Raw genomic sequence first — 17,138 nt, forward strand, 5'->3', positions numbered from 1 at the left:
TCACCCTTGTCCCTTCTTAAGGCTGATCATAACCATGATAATTGGTGGCTCTTTTGCCCCCCCTCCCTTTTTTGGGGGAGATGATTTCACCAAAACAAGACGAATTCTATCAACAGGCACCTCCGTTTTTCTTTGTCTTACACTCCACCACACACTTTGTTCTTTCCTTCATCACAAAAGCCTTTCAGAAAAATGTTCTGCAGATAGCACAATAAATGCCTAATAATAGATGAGTTTTATCTGAGTAGGTAATGTAATGGCAAAGAGATTTTTCTGTTTGCTTCTTTCAGTACCTTAATTCTCCAAGCTCTTCTCATTGCGAATATGAATAATGTTGATCCTCTCGTCAAGATTTAGGTACCATGGTGATAAGCTATGATTCTGTCTATGGAAGCATGTCATATTAGAGCGTTTCACCTAATAAACTAGGTAATTTGGATGGCATTTTGCCTACATGATTAAATACAAAGGGAATTAATTAGATAAAATCACAAATTTTCCAGGATGTAACATTTTGTGTGACTTTGGTCTTTAACAAGACATTTTGTTTTAAACAGAAGGAAGAAAAGGCGCAAAAAACAAACCACCCACCATTTTCGATACTAAGATGGGAATGTCCGCACAGTTGTTTTTATAATTAATTCTGTTACATAACTGTTTGTGAGAGTCATCACCAAAGGGGGCGAAACCTGATATAATCTACAAGTAGAATGTAGAAATATTCCTTCCATGGAAGGAGAACCAGATATTCCATCTTAGAGTCATAGTATTAAAAATAGAAAATATTCTTACTGTTACCTTGTCATTCTTGAAGATTAGCCTCCTAAAACACTGCATGTCAGAGTAGCAAGCCTGAATGAACAGGTTTCTGTGGGAATTATGAGGAAGGTGATCAAGGAGGAAATAATCTTCTCTCCCAAAATGGAAGTGGAGGCTGAGCCATGCAGTATTGCTGGGTTATTGGAAGAATAGGAAACAGCTGTTTTCCCCAGCTATTGTGCAATGTTATAAGGAACTTCCTAACTCATATGTAGAAAATATGATTGTTAAATATGGTGGTTGCTTGCTACTGTTGCTAATGAATTAAATTTCTCTCCTCTCAGTTAAAATGGAGTAATGAATCAGATATCACAAGAAGATTTACATTATGCCTAAAACAGATTAAGACCCCGAATATGGTACTACTGCGACCAATGTGTAGCATACCTGGTAGTCATCCATGTGCTGAGGATGCAATCACTCACCAATGTCCTCACCATACAAGATCTGCTCAGTGCCCTTACTGGTCTACTTAGTGTTCTTCTGTTAGAGAGTGGCTCAATGACTCTGTAGTCTTCAGTTAATATCGTCTTACTTAGACTGGGAAATGCACATCACATAGCTTTGTACTTAAAAAAAAATAAAATAAAATATGTGCATAGTAATACACTATAAAAAGAGTCTTCTTTGCCAGTGTAAAAACCCTGAGCCAGATCCTGTGGCCAGCTCATCTTGCATATGGTACAGTTCAGAAGGGGTGTGGGAGTGTATACAAGGATGGTATACAGTTTGCCTTTGCATTTCATTCTGAGTTTGTGCTGGGCTTGTCCCTAAGTGTAAATTAAATCAACATGAAGGCTGCTCTAAAATGTGATTTCTGCCAAAATCTCCAGGACAGAAATTTGCAGGCCACAGGGAAGCCCCAGACACAGCTGTACAGAAGGAGAATGGTGTTGAAGCCACTCTATTGGCTCTATGCTACTGGATGATACCTTACACTAGGGTGATTCTCCTGTGGCAGGTTAAGCTGGCTTTATGGGCTGAATCTGTTGCTGGGCAGCACAAAACAGCTGCACTAATACTCAGTGATCTGGCCTCTCACAACTTCCTTTTGCTTGGTATGATGGGGTTTACAAACCCCACTTGGGCTGGAAAGGATTAATTAATTGCAATGAGCAACATCATCCCCAACCACTGCACCAGTAGTGGATGTCAGAACTGAGGGAAGGGGCTGAAAAGAGGAGAGCTTGCTCAGGTACAGCTGGCTGGGAAGGAGAGCAACTGCTCTCACTTGCGGTAGAAACCTGGCTGGAGCCAAAAACTGAATAAGGCTGCAGCCAGAAAGAGCCTCAGAAGAGGGAGGGCATGCCTAACATGGGAGTATTTGGGATCTGCCATGGTGGTTAAGCTACCTGAAGGGAAGTGGGGGAGGTCTGAGAGCAGAGGCTAGAGGGTGAATCGGTGAATAACTTCAGAATGGTTGAGAACTAAGCATAGCTGGGATTGAGAGTCATTTATTTCATGTTTGTTTGGGGATGTGACTTTGGACTTTTCTACCCCAGAAATGCAGGTGTTGAACTTTCATAGTAACTTGGCCAGAGTCATAAGCCACCAGAGTGGACTGGAAACCTTGATGGGGAAAACTGAGGCAGAGCCATTGCTGCCCCATGCTCTGCCACAGTGCTGTATAGGGCGCAGTGACCCAACAACATGTGGATTATAGAAAAATCTTTTTAAGAGGGAGTAATATAGGTACATATGACAGACATTATAATACTATATTGCATTTTGGCTAATTAATAGCAATATTTTCAAAAATGGAAAGTCAGTATCCTAAATCCCAAATTAATCTCCTAAATAAGTGTCTCGATTTATCTTATTTTAGAACAGTGACATACACAATCAAATCTATAATCCCCAAAATTTAGAGTAAGGATAGGTATTCAGCAACTATTCCCACTTTCCTGACAATAAGTGTCCCTCTTTCAAAATATACAACCCTTATCACTAAGTGGAATTACTGAGAAGAAAGGCCCTCTAAATTGTAAGGATAACTTTGAAAATAGGTCTTTGGATCCAGCAAGCAGGTACCATCAAACATCTACTACCAGATATGGAATGTCTCCATCGATGGGTACAGCCCTGATGTCATAACCCCTCAGAAGATGTCAAATAAGCTGACGTTCTGTGCTCCTCTTGCCAACTAGCTATTGCTATGTAAGAGACTTTCCAATAGCTTGTAGCACTCTAAAGATTCACGCAGTGACCATATGTTATTGCAGATATTAGAGGCAATATTGGCCAGTTGATAGTTGGGGTCTATCCATTAAAGGTAATATTTCACAAGGCAGTCTCTTGTTTATAACAATAGTTGGTGAAATTTGAAAGGTTCAAAGTTTCATTTTGGGTTAGTAATCAAAAGTTCAGATGCTTATCAGAGCTGTATCCAGGTTATCCAACCTCTGAAATTGCAAATTTAGCCTGACCGTATCCTGAAAACAGGCTTTGCTATCATGCAAAAGTTTGGGTGCTGACTACTTTAAGACAGTCTGTAGGTAGTGTAGGAATAACCTTTTTTTAATATTGCAGAACTTCAGCTTCTGGCTAAAGACAGGCAGTACAGTCAACTGAAAACAGAAACAAAGTTTTATTTTACTACAGAGGTTCAAATTTAGTTGTCTTGGGAAAAGGTTTGGTTGAACTTGTATTTTTTGTGGGAGAAAATGGATAAAATCCTGACTTCGTTATAGTCAATAGGCCTTCTGCCATTGACTTCAGTGGGGCAAGGATTTTATCCCAGTTTTTAATATGTCTTGGCTACTTTGTATTCTTGGACTTAATTTTGCTGCGCTTGATCCATGGAAAAAGAAAAGGAGTACTTGTGGCACCTTAGAGACTAACCAATTTATTAAATTTAATAAATTGGTTAGTCTCTAAGGTGCCACAAGTACTCCTTTTCTTTTTGCGAATACAGACTAACACGGCTGTTCCTCTTGATCCATGGAGAATTTGTTCCCTAATAGATGTTTGAAAACAGATTGCCAACTGAGTCATTTTGCTATATTCTTTCAAAGTGAAAGTTGTGTGAGAAGGTATTATAAGTCCTAATGATCTCTATCCATCCCCAAGTGAGTAGATTTTTTTAGTTTCCAGACAACAAATGAAAATGAGAGCTGAATCACTGGATTTTTTAAGTGCTGTACTGGCACAAGCTGATAACCAGTCTATGAGGTGACATATAATCCGTGGTATATGAGGTAGCATTTCTGTTGCATATTAACTTGGTTACATACTGTTTGTAAAGCTCTTTGAGACTGTAGGATGAAAAGTATATATCCTGCCCTTGGCTATATGTGGGTATACCAGTGGAGGAAATGGACATAAGGAGACTCCTCTTGTTTCTCAAAACAGCAGGACAGGATTGTAACCTTGTGTTCGAGAGACCACTAGATTGAGAGGCCAGCCAGCTCCTGATAGCCCTGAGTAGTTGCAAGGCCTATAAGGTATTTCCATATACGTCTGGCCCTGCTATCCTCATCTACTGTCCTTCTTTTGTGTGCCTTCTAGGAAGTAGGGCAGGATTTTGCCCAGACTGTGCATGAGCATCAAAATGCTCATTCTTAATAGATACTAAAATAAAATCAAGCATTGTGCTGTCTTTCGTTTGAGAGCAGAGGTCCAAATTCTGTTTTCCCTTAAGCTACTGTCAGTGGAATTACCTAGGATTTACATCAATACACATATCATAGGTGCTGGAACTGGGCTACTGAGGGTGCTGCAGCTCCCCCTGGCTTGAAGTGGTTTCCGTTATACAGAGGATTGACAGTTTGGTTTAATGGCTCTCAGCACCCGCACTATACAAATGATTCCAGCACCCCTGCATCAATATAAATGAGAGCAGAATTTGTTCCAGTTTCTTGTGCTGGTGTATTAATATTGTACTACGTTGCTACAAATACTGCATTTTTAACATCCAGGTTTCATATAATTACAAAACATTCTCTCTCTTTATTTTTTAAATTTTTAATCCAGGACACAAAAATAGCTTCACTTGAACGCAATATAAGGGATCTCGAAGATGAAATACAGATGTTAAAGACAAACGGAGTTCTGAATATAGAGGACCGAGAAGAAGAGATCAAACAAATAGAAGTTTACAAGAGTCACTCAAAGTTCATGAAAAATAAGGTACAGTCTACTAATAAAATAGTTTAATGGTATTAAAATAATGTGAACAGAAGCTTTAACTGTACTCTTCAGTTTAAGCAGTCCTCTGTGAATTTGCTTATGGTAGATCTGCAGTACTTGGCACTGAAAGGAGTTGCTGCAGGAACCTTTTTTGGATTAAAAAAAAGGCGCTTGTAAGTATTGATTCAGGAGAGGTAGAGCGGAGGCTAATCTATCACACTTCAGTGGCAAAAACATTAATTTATTTACTACATTTCTCATGTTTTACTCTTCCTTATGTTTCTTTTTCTTTCCTACACATCTTATATATGGTCTCTTCATTTTCTCTTCTTTCAGCTTTATAACTCCTGCTTTCACTCCCCAAAGGCTGCTTTATGACTTTATTGGTTTCCATTCTGACCTACAATATATTCATACCATTTTAATTGTTAATTTTTTCATTACCTTGATAATGGTATTGTGGTTAGTATCACTATGCCATAAATGATGCTGAGTTGTTGTTTCCATTGTAAATGTGTGTTACATGTACAGTATTTTAAAATTCTAATAGTTTTAAAAAATTTAATTTTATAAGTCATGGAATCATAGCCTATCAGGGTTGGAAAGGACCTCAGGAGGTCATCTAGTCCAACCCCCTGCTCAAAGCAGGACCAATCCCCAACTAAATCATCCCAGCCAGGGCTTTGTCAAGCCTGACCTTAAAAGCCTCCAAGGAAGGAGATTCCACCACCTCCCTAGGTAATGCATTCCAGTGCTTCACCACCCTCCTAGTGAAAAAGTTTTTCCTAATATCTAACCTAAACCTCCCCCACTGCAACTTGAGACCATTGCTCCTTGTTCTGTTATCTGCTACCACTGAGATCTAGATCCTTCCTCTTTGGAACCCCCTTTCAGGTAGTTGAAACCAGCTATCAAATCCCCCCTCATTCTTTTCTTCTGCAGACTAAATAATCCCAGTCCCATCAGCCTCTCCTCATAAGTCATATGCTCCAGCCCCCTAATCATTTTTGTTGCCCTCCGCTGGACTCTTTCCAATTTTTCCACATCCTTCTTGTAGTGTGGGGCCCAAAACTTGACACAGTACTCCAGAGGAGACCTCACCAATGCTGAATAGAGGGGAATGATCACGTCCCTCGATCTGCTGGCAATGCTCCTACTTATACAGCCCAAAATGCCGTTAGCCTTCTTGGGAACAAGGGCACACTGTTGACTCATATCCAGCTTCTCATCCACTGTAACCCCTAGGTCCTTTTCTGTAGAACTGCTACTGCCTAGCCACTCAGTCCCTAGTTTGTAGCAGTGCATGGGATTCTTCCATCTTAAATGCAGGACTCTGCACTTGTCCTTGTTGACAGGTTTCAGAGTAACAGCCGTGTTAGTCAGTATTCGCAAAAAGAAAAGGAGTACTTGTGGCACCTTAGAGACTAACCAATTTATTTGAGCATGAGCTTTCGTGAGCTACAGCTCACTTCACTTCATTGTTGAGGGTGCAGTCCACGACATCCTCCAGATCATTAATGAAGATATTGAACAAAACTGGAATTGAATAATTCTGATAGTTTGCACTTACACAGTGCCTTTAACTTAAGAATCTCGAAACATTTTACAAAGGTTGATACACATTATTATCCTCAATTTACAGATGTATATATAGAGAGAGACTAAATGAATTGGCTAAGGTCACACACCAGTTAGTAGTGAAGTTTGGAATAGAACCCCAGGGACCTACCTCCTAGACTCACTAAACAATACAGCCACTCAGTTATTTTAAAATAATCAAACTTCAGCTTGGCACCTAACTTGTGATTCCAGCTGCATGTTTTTACCACACTTAATTTACATTTGTTTGGCTGTGTTGTAGTTAAAGAGCAGTCCCAACATTTTATTTTTGTACTTTCGGATTACTTTTTCCGATTCTCTTTCCTCAACCAATTTAATTTTTTTAAATAGTTTTTTTAAAAATACAAACATTGATGAGTTTATTCCAAAATTTGTGTTTCTGATTATATTCTTCTTTGTTTATAAAGTAACAAGGTACTGATAGGGAGCTACCTTCTACAATACAGGTGTACGGTGATCAGATTTTTAAAGTGGAGAAACCAGGACAGCAGTGATGGGGTGGTGGTGGTGGGGGGGGGGGGGGGCGGGGAATGAAACATTCACATAGATGAATCTCGGGAAGTGGGGAAAGAAGGCATTTTACCTATAAGTTCCTTTAAGATGAGAAGGAGCAGTGAGTGGGGAGGGGAATGCGGGAGAGGAAGGACAGCTGGCTGACTATTTATAATGAAGTTGAGACTGACCATAATAAACAGAGTAAAGCTGGTCAAAAGCATTGTAGCAATTTTGGTTGTGAAACTACATTTTTTTTTCTTGATTTTTTTTTTTTTTTGCATTCATTCCTCTGCATCCAACATCTATTTTTATGTGAAATTTTGTGGGGCTGATAATTTTTGGAAAAGCCCCTTTTGTGCTTAAATGTGTAGCTAGGAATTTTGAAAAAGCTGCTGAAGGGGGCAGTGCTACATCTGCTTCTGAGGAACCCACATGATTTGGTGGAGAATCATAGAAATGTTGGACTGGAAATGACCTTGATAGGTCATCTAGTCCAGTCCCCTGCACTGAGACAGGCCTAACTATTATATAGACCATTCCTGAAAGATATTTATTTAACCTGTTCTTAAAACCTCCAGGGATGGAGATCCATAATCTCCCTAGGTAATTTGTTTCGGTTCTTAACCGCCTTGACAGTTAGGAAGTTTTTCTTAATGTCTAACGTAAATCTCCCTTGCTGCAACTTAAGTCCATTACTTCTTGTCCTGTCCTCACTGGTTAAGGAGAACTATTTATCACCCTCCTCTTTATAACAACCTTTTATGTATTTGAAGACTGTTATTTCCCTTCTCAGTCTTCTTTTCTCCAGCTTAAACAAACCCAGGTTTTTTTTTCAGTCTTTCGTTATAAGTCATATTTTCTAGACCTTTAATAATTTTTGTTGCTGTCTTCTGGACTTTCTCCAGTTTATCCACATCTCTCCCAAAATGTGGTGCTCAGAACTGGACACAGTATTCAAGTTGAGGCTTTATTAGTGCTGAGTAGAGTGGAAGAATTAATTCTCATGGCATGATTATTACAACACTGCTGCTAATATATCCCACAGTTATGGTGGGTTTTTTGCAACATTATTAAATTGACGACTCTCATCCACTATGATCCCCAGATCCTTTTCTGAAGTGCTCCTTCCTAGGCAGTCATTTCTCATTTTGTATTTGTGCAATTGATTATTCCATCCTGTTTATAGTACTTTGCATTTGTCCTTATTAAATTTCATCCTATTTATTTCAGACCATTTCTCCAGTTTGTCAAGATCGTTTTGAATTCTAATCCTGTCCTCCAAAGCACTTGAAACCCCTCCCAGCATGGTATTGTCCACAAACTTTATAAGTGTGCTTTCTATGCCATTATCCAAATAATTTATGAAGATATTGAATAGAATCAGACCCAGGACATATCCCTGTGGGACCCCACTCAAAAGGCCCTTCCAGTTTGATTGTGAACCATTGATAACTACTTTCTGTTTGTGTTTTCAACCAGTTGTATACTCGCCTTTTAGTAGGTTCATCTAGGCTATATTTTTCTAGTTTGTTCATGAGAAATTCATGAGACAGTGTCAAAAGCCTTACTGTAGTCAAGATACAGTAAAAGCTGTTTTATCCAGAATGTTTTGGGGATTAGAGGTGCTGATAAGTAAAAAATGCCAGTTAACAAAGAGGAAAGGAGTTTGGATGCGGGGGGAGGGAGAAAGGGGGGAGGGTTCGGGTGCGGGAGTGGGTGTGGGCTCTGGGAGGGAGTTTGGGTGCAGGAGGGGATCTGAGGTATGGGAGGGGATGCGGGGTGCCGGATCCAGGGGGTGCTTACTTTGGGTGATTCCCCTCAAGCGGTGACCTGTCCCAGTTGCTCCTAGGCGGAGGTGCAGCAGGCGGCTCTGCACATGCCCCTGCCCTGCCCTGAGCACTGCCTCTGCAGCTTCCATTGGCTTCTAGACAAATCATTTTACTCTCTGAGTCTTAGTTATACCAACCATAAAATGGAGACAATGAGAACAATTATCATTGTATGGTATTAAAGGTATTAGGATTTGCCAGCTCAGAAAATACCTTAATTTTAGAAAGTGTGGGATCTCCTGTATCTTCAGTATCCCATGCCACCTGCCATGTTTTAGCTAATGTCTTAGATTCTTCCCACTGGAGAAATGAAAGCTTATGGCCCTTTTGGCAGCTTACTTTATTTTTAAAGGTTTTTTTTTTTTAGCACTTTTTATGTTCAATACAGTCTTTTAAAACTCATAAGTGGGGTTACCCTTAGTGAGATTACAGTATGCTTTCACATGTGGTTAACCTAGAAGTATGCAGTTCAGTGACTTACAATGTAATTACTACAATATCTCAGAAAATATATTGAAGCTTTTAAGGTATAAATAATGTCCAAAATCTTGTATATAAAGGGGGAGTTCCAGTGTTACTGAGAGGAAGAGGTTCAATATATTTCTTTTCTCTAAAGAGCGGATGAATGAGAAGAAGACTGTTATACCTACCATTGTTTCATCATGACCTTCAGATCAGTACTTGGATAAGTATGTCACATTCTGATGAAACACTGTACACCTTCTTTCACCAGCCCTGTCCTTCCTCTTACAACTGAGATTTGCAGAAAAAGATACTAGTTCTGCCATTCATCAGAGAACCTTTCATGGTGGAAAAAGTATTTATATGGCTGTCAGCAAGCAGATCTTATTATACCTGGTCTGTCGAACCTGAGATTGCTGATAAGAAGTTTTGATAAATATAAGTCCTGATTGATGCCAAGCAATAGAACAAGGCTCTTTTCATGGTTAGGTGTTAGAATTCTCTTTATACTATTATACTTAAAGAATAGGTATTTAGTTTACATCTCTTCTTAATTTAAATCTAGAAAGGAAGGTGTATCAGCTGCATGAAGACCATTAGTGAACATTGCATTTGTACAGCATCAAGGTATTTTCTTCGTAAAGTCTAACACACTAATAATAAACACACACCTCCAAACTTCTCCAGAGAATGAGAGGGTCAGGAATAAAGACAATTAGTGATCCTGGGGTACCATATATGGTATCTTCAATCTAGCAGAGAAAGGTAAAATACTATCTAATAGCTAGAAATTGAAGCTAGACAAATTCAGACTGGAAATAATGGTGTATATCATTAACAGTGAGGGTAATTAACCACTGGAACAGTTTGCCAAGGGTCATGTGGATTCTCCATCACTGGCCACTTTAAATGAAGTTTGGCTGGTTTTCTAAAAATATGCTCGAGAAATTATTTTGGGGAAGTTCTGGGGCTTGTGATGTGTTATAGAGGAGGTTAGACTAGATGATCACAATGGGTCCCTTCTGGACTTGGATCTAGAATCTATATCCAGACATCCAGGTAAATCTTCATTGTAGTCTTTATTTCTAACTCACACGGAAATTGTGGTCATTGTTTTACTTTGACTCCAATAGGGGGGCGTGAGTTCTCACTGGATCATGTCAACATTCTTCTTACATTCACCTTGATGTTTAATGGAGTGGGAATGCAACCACTTCAGCGAGGACAAAGAATTGTTTAAAGAAGTGCATAACTTTTTACAGGGAACCATACTGTACAAGAATCTTTTAACAACTGAATGTATCAGATAAAAATTGTGAGGTCTTGTTCTGTCCTGGATATTTCTTTTTAAGGGAGACGTCCCAGCTCTTGCATTCTTTTTCATTTTCATTTTCATTTTTGTTTTATTTTATTTTAATTTTATTAAAGAGTTTGCCGCAGACACTGGTATCCTAACTTGGATCTGTTCTTTTGTGTTTGGGACCTGTAACACATTTTCTTGAACTCCTTACAGTGCACAGATCTTCAAACCGGAACTGCATGCTAATGAGCAGAGAGTTTCTGAGCAATGAGGAGCATATCTGTGATGAAAATGAAGCCATTTTCCTTGGCTGTTTATTTCTCAGAGTGTTGGTAGTGTCATGAACAAAGCTGTGAAAAGCTTCCAGTAGAGATTAGGTGTGTGTGATGTCCACAAGGGTCTAGTATAAAACATGTAATACAATTAGATTGGCCTCAGATCTAGGGTTCCTCCTTTATATTATGTACTCAGATTTTCCCAGTCTATATTTTGAGTACCTTTTTGTTTTAGTTTCCGCATTTTCTTACATGTGCTGGCAAAATAAATAAATGATGGGGAGGAGAGAAGAAGGTTTACTTTCAAGCTGAATTTTTTTTCTTTCTTGAGTAGTTTTGGGATACATGTTTTATGTTTCTCTTTACTTTTCCCAACATCTGTTTTTTTTCTACACTCCTTTTTCTTTCTTTTGCTAAATTAAGACTATAAAGGCTATTGCTTTAGCTTCCTGTATAGATTAGGATTTTGTGCAATAGACAAAGGGTGACCAGCCAAATTCTCCAATCTAGTGGATACAAAATGTTCTGAAACCTGTGAAGAGAAAAAGAGAATAACCCTAAATGTGTAATTCAGAATTATGGCTGTGATATATTATTGTGTTTTGATTTTGAGGATATGGTTAAACATGACAAACTTTTATTTTCTGGGCTACCACTCCCTTCAGCTCTAGATTTAACCTCATCCCAAGTGGCCTTTGGGATTAAACTGAAAGGAGAGAATGGATAGGGCAATTCCAGCTCCTCTTTGGTCACTTTCATAGCATTTAAACTTTGATTTAAAATAAAAATTCCTGGCCCTTTTGGTTGTGAGGAAAAACTTTTAAATGAAAACCAAGAGCCTGCCACAGTTAGCAGAGGGACAGACTGAAATAATATCTCTGAAAAGTTGCTGCCCATTCAGCCCCATGCAGGCTAAAGTTATTTGGTAATTTAAATAGCTAATATTAAGTATCTCACAATAAAGTATTTGAGTAGCTAATTTGCTGGTCCACTGTTGTCACACAGAAGTTTGAGAAGAAGAATACCTGTTATGTGATCTTATATTTAGGATTGTTCTTTATAATATATTCTCCAGTGCTTTGACCAATTTTAAATGTTTGAAATACTCAGTCTTTTCCATCCCAGGACACCTTCTTCCATTTAGCAATATGGGAAGGGCAGGGTAGCTGTGATCCTTCTGACACCTGTTAATGAGCATCAGGTTGAGAACCCCTGTCGTAAATGATGGGATTTCCACAACTTTTACAGTCTAATAGACTTACCATTTGGAATTTTTTTCCCCAATTCTCTCCTTCTCCCCGCCCCATCCAACCTTTTCTTAATTATGACTTTTTCCTTCGGCTTTCCTGTTACTGGTGAGCTCCGCATGAGTTGTCAGGGAAGGAAAATGGAGGGTGAAGGACATTAACTGTGTGGCAAGTGGAAGATGGTTAGAGTTCTATCACTCTGTTCTCCACCCCCTGGTTAAATTCCTCATCTACAGCTAGTTCTTACTGCCACGCTCATAACCTGGGCTCACCCCAGCCAATAGTAATGATAACTGTGGTCTTGTAGGGAGTATGGTGTTGCATTCAATCTACACATGCATGAAAGCTTTATGTTTCCTTTGTATAGAAACCATTCAAAATAAAATGGACAATTAACAAGCCCATCACAACATGTGGTGTACCTCATCCAGTGCATCAAATGCACCAACAACTACTATGTGGGTAAAACAAGAAAGTCACTCTACTCTCAAATGAACGCACACAGAAAAATGATAAATGACAAAAACATCCTATCAACTATGAGTGAACACTTTTCACAAAACAATAACTCCATATCTGACCTCATCCTCAAAGGAGACCTGCACAACACCTTCAAAAGTTGATCTTGGGAGCTTAAATTCAAAACTGCTAGACATCAAAAATCATGGACTGAGTAGAGACACTGGATTTATGTCTCATTACAACAATCTATACCCCACTTACCCTCCTTTGTCCTCTAACTGCAAAAAATATTAATTGCTCACTTCACTGTGATGCTCTGATTACCTTTCCCAGACATAAAGAAGAGCTCTGTGGAGCTCGTAGGCTTGTCACTTTCACCACAGAGGTTGGTCCAATAAAAGACATTGCCTCACTCACTTCTTGTCTCTTATATCCGTGGACCAGCATGACTATAACAACACTGCAAACATAAACTTAATAGAAATTGTGGGTGCCGAGCATCTCAGGGTCAGAACCTTAATGCTTCTCTTGCCTCTCCAGAAGGTAGCTGGGTTGCATCACAGGAGATTTATTCTCATCTCTCCAAACTCATGTGAGTATAAATTGGAGATTAATGATGTAAAACAATATTTTTTAATTTTGCAGATTGACCAATTGAAACAGGAACTTTCAAAGAAAGAATCAGAACTTCTCGCCTTACAAACTAAGCTTGAAACCCTTAGCAATCAGAATTCAGATTGCAAGCAACACATTGAAGTGCTTAAAGAGTCGCTTACTGCCAAAGAACAGAGAGCTGCCATACTTCAGACAGAGGTAAGTTATTTTCTCATCATACAATGCAATATAAGTGTTTAGTTAACAGAGTGTGTCAGGGTTAAAATGATGTATTAGTTACAAATCTTTGCAGAAGATATATTCTGGGCTTTTTTTCAATTTGTTAAAAATAGTGTAACAGCTTAGACCCTGCCATGTGCTAATACATTTAGCATATTTTCCTTATTACAGTATGTTAACACTGATCCTGCAGTTCTTGAAAAGAACCTACTGACTTCAGTAGCAGTCCTGCATGTGTTAGCATTGCAAGATTGGACCCATGTATGGAATCCACAACATTAAGGGTGTGTAGCTGTAGCTGAGATTTCCCTAGTCTTTAGTGAAATATATTTCCACTAAATTCATTTCTTCTTAATATTTTCACTCCTAATTTCAAATTGTCTTGACATAGTTTGGAACCTCAGACCTGTTTCCTCAGACCTAATGCTCATTTTTGTGTCTTCTATTGTACATTTCAATTCTAAAGAGAGAGGGCGTTTATATGTTTTGAAGGGTGCATAAATATAGGAGGGGTGTAGGTTATTGGTGTGAAGTCTTTGTTTCTTAGAAAATTAGCTTTGATTTTCAAATGTGAATAGATTGTTAATCCTAATAGACCAGTATATTAGGGTTTTTTAATGTGTAGTGTCTAAAGTACAGAGCTTGAAAATATAGATATTTAAATATGCTTTACGCAGTTGAGATGGTTTTCAAATGTGATTAAATAAACCATTTCAGTGTTAAAAATGGTCTTCTCCACAAAAATGGTCTTCCTTTTCCATGTCTGTTTTTTACTGTGAAGGTATGAAACACAAAATAAGAATTAAATTTATATTTTAACTGTTTTATTTGTAAGTTTTGAATTGGTGTGCATTTTAAAAGAACATGAACAGTTAGACACTGCATTTATAAAAGGAAAATAAACTCTTTACATTCAGGAAAGTAAACTAATTTAAATGGATTGGTTTCTTGCCTGATAGTTCAAAGTTTAATCCTAGGTAAAGGAATTCCAGGGGCCAAATATCACTTTAGTTCATCATATTCACGGAGAAAAGTTAGCTGACATTAATCTCTATTTTTAAAATATATATTCTGAGATTCTAGGTGTCTATTGAACTGCATGTCCCAGGATTCATCCTCTTACATGTTAATAAGGTACAAATAAAAAATTGAAATTGCAAATCTGCCTTCATCGGTCAAATAAAATAGAAGGAAACATAAATATAAAATCATGATGATAGAATAAGAGTAAAAACATCCTGCTGCCTACCACTACTTCAGAAAGAGCCACAGATCCCAAAGGAGACTGAGGCAGTCTTCTGGTTCTGGGTGTAGCCAGCTACACCTCCCCTTCCCATCACCATCCCCACAGCGCCTAGCAAATGCCTGTTCTGACTCATGTGTTCAGGACAATGATCCAGGAGTACCTTCTCCTTCCCCATTCCCCTGGTTTGGGGACTGACTGACCTGCTTTTATAATGTCTGAGACTCTATTACAATAGACAATTGGATCCTAAGCACTGTCCAATAAGATTATGCCATACAGTTCCTCTCTATCCACCCTTCCCACGTTGCTTTTCAGGGACCCCTTTCCCGAGACACCACTCTTTTAGCAGGTTCAGTCTCTACTGGCCTTTGGGGCTGTAGAGGAGGGCCTCCTGAAGCACTGGGGACAGGGATTCTAGTCCCAGTATTTCCTGGTTCCCAAACCCTTGGGAGACATATCCTCAGCCTCTGTAATCTTAACAAATATGTCTGATACATGAGATACCAGATGGTCACCCTGGCAACAATACTTCCTGCCTTAAACCACAATGACTGGTTTGTTGCCTGTACCTTCAGGATGCTTATTTTCATGTAGCAATTCTCTCAAACTGGTTTGCTGTGGTGGACCAACACTAGCCCTTTGGCCTGTTTTCTGCCCCTGGGGTCTTTATGAAATGGATGGTCACAGTAACAGTATACCTCAGGAAGAGGGGAATTCATATCTTCTGTTATCTGGATGATTGGTTACTGAGTGGCAAGTCAAGAGAGCATGTCCTTTGTCATATCTAGTTCACACTATGCCTACTCAATCATCTGTATCTCCTCTTAAACAGCGGGAGGTCAACTTTGGTTCCAACTCTAAGAATCAAGCTCATTGGGCCCTGATAGACTCTACGAATTCGAGAGCATTTCTGCTGACCAAATGATTCCAGGCAATCTGTCACTTATGTCTAGAGCTGAAGACCCAGCTTTCAACCACAGCCTGAGTATGCCTGAGGTCTCTAGCCCATATGGTTGCATGCACACAGGTAGTCCAATATGCCATGTGACTTTATCCTCTTCAAATGTGACTGAAGTCAGCCTATCGTCCATACTGTCATCCTTTAGACAGACTGGTGAGTCTTCCACTCCCAGTCCTGGATTTCTTGCAGTGGTGGATGGTTCAGGACTTGTGCCAGGGCATTCCCTTCACTTGGTCACCACCATCAGAACTATTGTCATCAATGGCTCCTTTAATAGTTTGGGGACTGCATCTGGGGTCACTGAAGGTTCAAGGCCTGTGGTCAGAATGTGAAACTTCTTTACATATCAATGTCCTGGAGCTTTATGCTATCTATGATTCTTGTCAGGCCTTTTAAGATCTCATCAGGGGCTCAGTGGTTTTCATGCTCACCAATAGTACCACTGTGATGTATTATATGAACAGGCAGTGGGGGAGCACACTCCAATGTGCTTTGTCAGGAGGCAATCAGGTTCTGGCAGTTTTGCACCAGGGAAAACATTACCCCCGTGGCTGATTGCTTGCCTGGGACCCACACTCATTGGGCAGATCACCACAGCAGGAGTTTCTCCCTGAATCGCTAGTGATCTCTAAAGCCCAGCATCCTGCAGTCTGTCTTTGCACTCTGGGGCATGCTGACAATTGACCTGTTTGCTATGAGAGAAAACAAGAAATGCCAGTTGTTTTGTTCCCAAGGGGGGGGTCTCAGTTCAGGCTTGTTGATTGATGCTTTTCACTTGAGCTGGGAACTGGCACTTTTATATGTCATTCCTCCAATTCTGATCATCTTGAGATTTGTTTTCCAGTGCAGTCGAGACAATATTGGTTTTCCAACCTCCTCACATTGTTGGTCCAACCTTCCATATCCCTTCCTCTTCATCGTGACCTCCTGACTCAATAGCCCAGTCAGGATTTTCACCCAGCGATCAGTTCCCTGCATCTCACAGAATGGATGCTGCATGGTTACATGAGGAGGAGGAATGATGCTCGGAGGCAGTCCAACAGGTCTCGCTTAACGGTGGGAAGCTCTCTGCCAGGGTGGAAGTGGTTCTCAGTATGGTCATTAGCCTGGGGAGTTCAACCAACATGGGCTTGTATCCAGGACATCTTGGAGTACCTATTACACCTTCAGTCTTCTGGCCTTGTGATTAGTTCACTGAGGATCCACCGGTGTCAATTTCAGCATTTCATCCACCTATCCATGGGAAGTTTGTGTTTTCAAACCCTATGGCAGTGAGGTTCGTGAAAGATGTCGCTCATCTCCACCTATCCGGTTAAAGAGCCGGTTGCTTTAATATTATTTTAGTAGCTCTTACAGTATCTTTGTTTAAGCCTCTGGCAACTTCTTCTTATTCCCTTCTGTGTCAGAAAACTGCCTCACCTGTGGTGATAACATCTGCAAGGTGCGTGTGCGAGTTCTAT

At 39.7% G+C, this 17,138-nt stretch overlaps 1 protein-coding gene across 10 annotated transcripts in view; it reads left to right on the forward strand.

The window, feature by feature from the left end:
• Nucleotides 1-17,138, forward strand: part of ERC2 (ELKS/RAB6-interacting/CAST family member 2) — an 830,030-nt gene that overhangs the window by 230,345 nt on the left and 582,547 nt on the right. For all 10 annotated transcript variants that reach the window (XR_012159812.1, XR_012159814.1, XR_012159815.1 and 7 more), the window contains 2 exons: nucleotides 4,792-4,947; nucleotides 13,283-13,450. Coding sequence is in view for 1 of the 10 variants with exons in the window: in XM_073351518.1 (XP_073207619.1) it covers nucleotides 4,792-4,947; nucleotides 13,283-13,450 (324 nt within the window). In the remaining 9 variants the exon portion in view is untranslated. The remainder of the gene's footprint in view (nucleotides 1-4,791; nucleotides 4,948-13,282; nucleotides 13,451-17,138) is intronic.

The sequence above is a fragment of the Lepidochelys kempii genome, chromosome 7 (genome assembly GCF_965140265.1).
Source record: "Lepidochelys kempii isolate rLepKem1 chromosome 7, rLepKem1.hap2, whole genome shotgun sequence".
Classification (NCBI taxonomy): Eukaryota; Metazoa; Chordata; order Testudines; family Cheloniidae; genus Lepidochelys; species Lepidochelys kempii.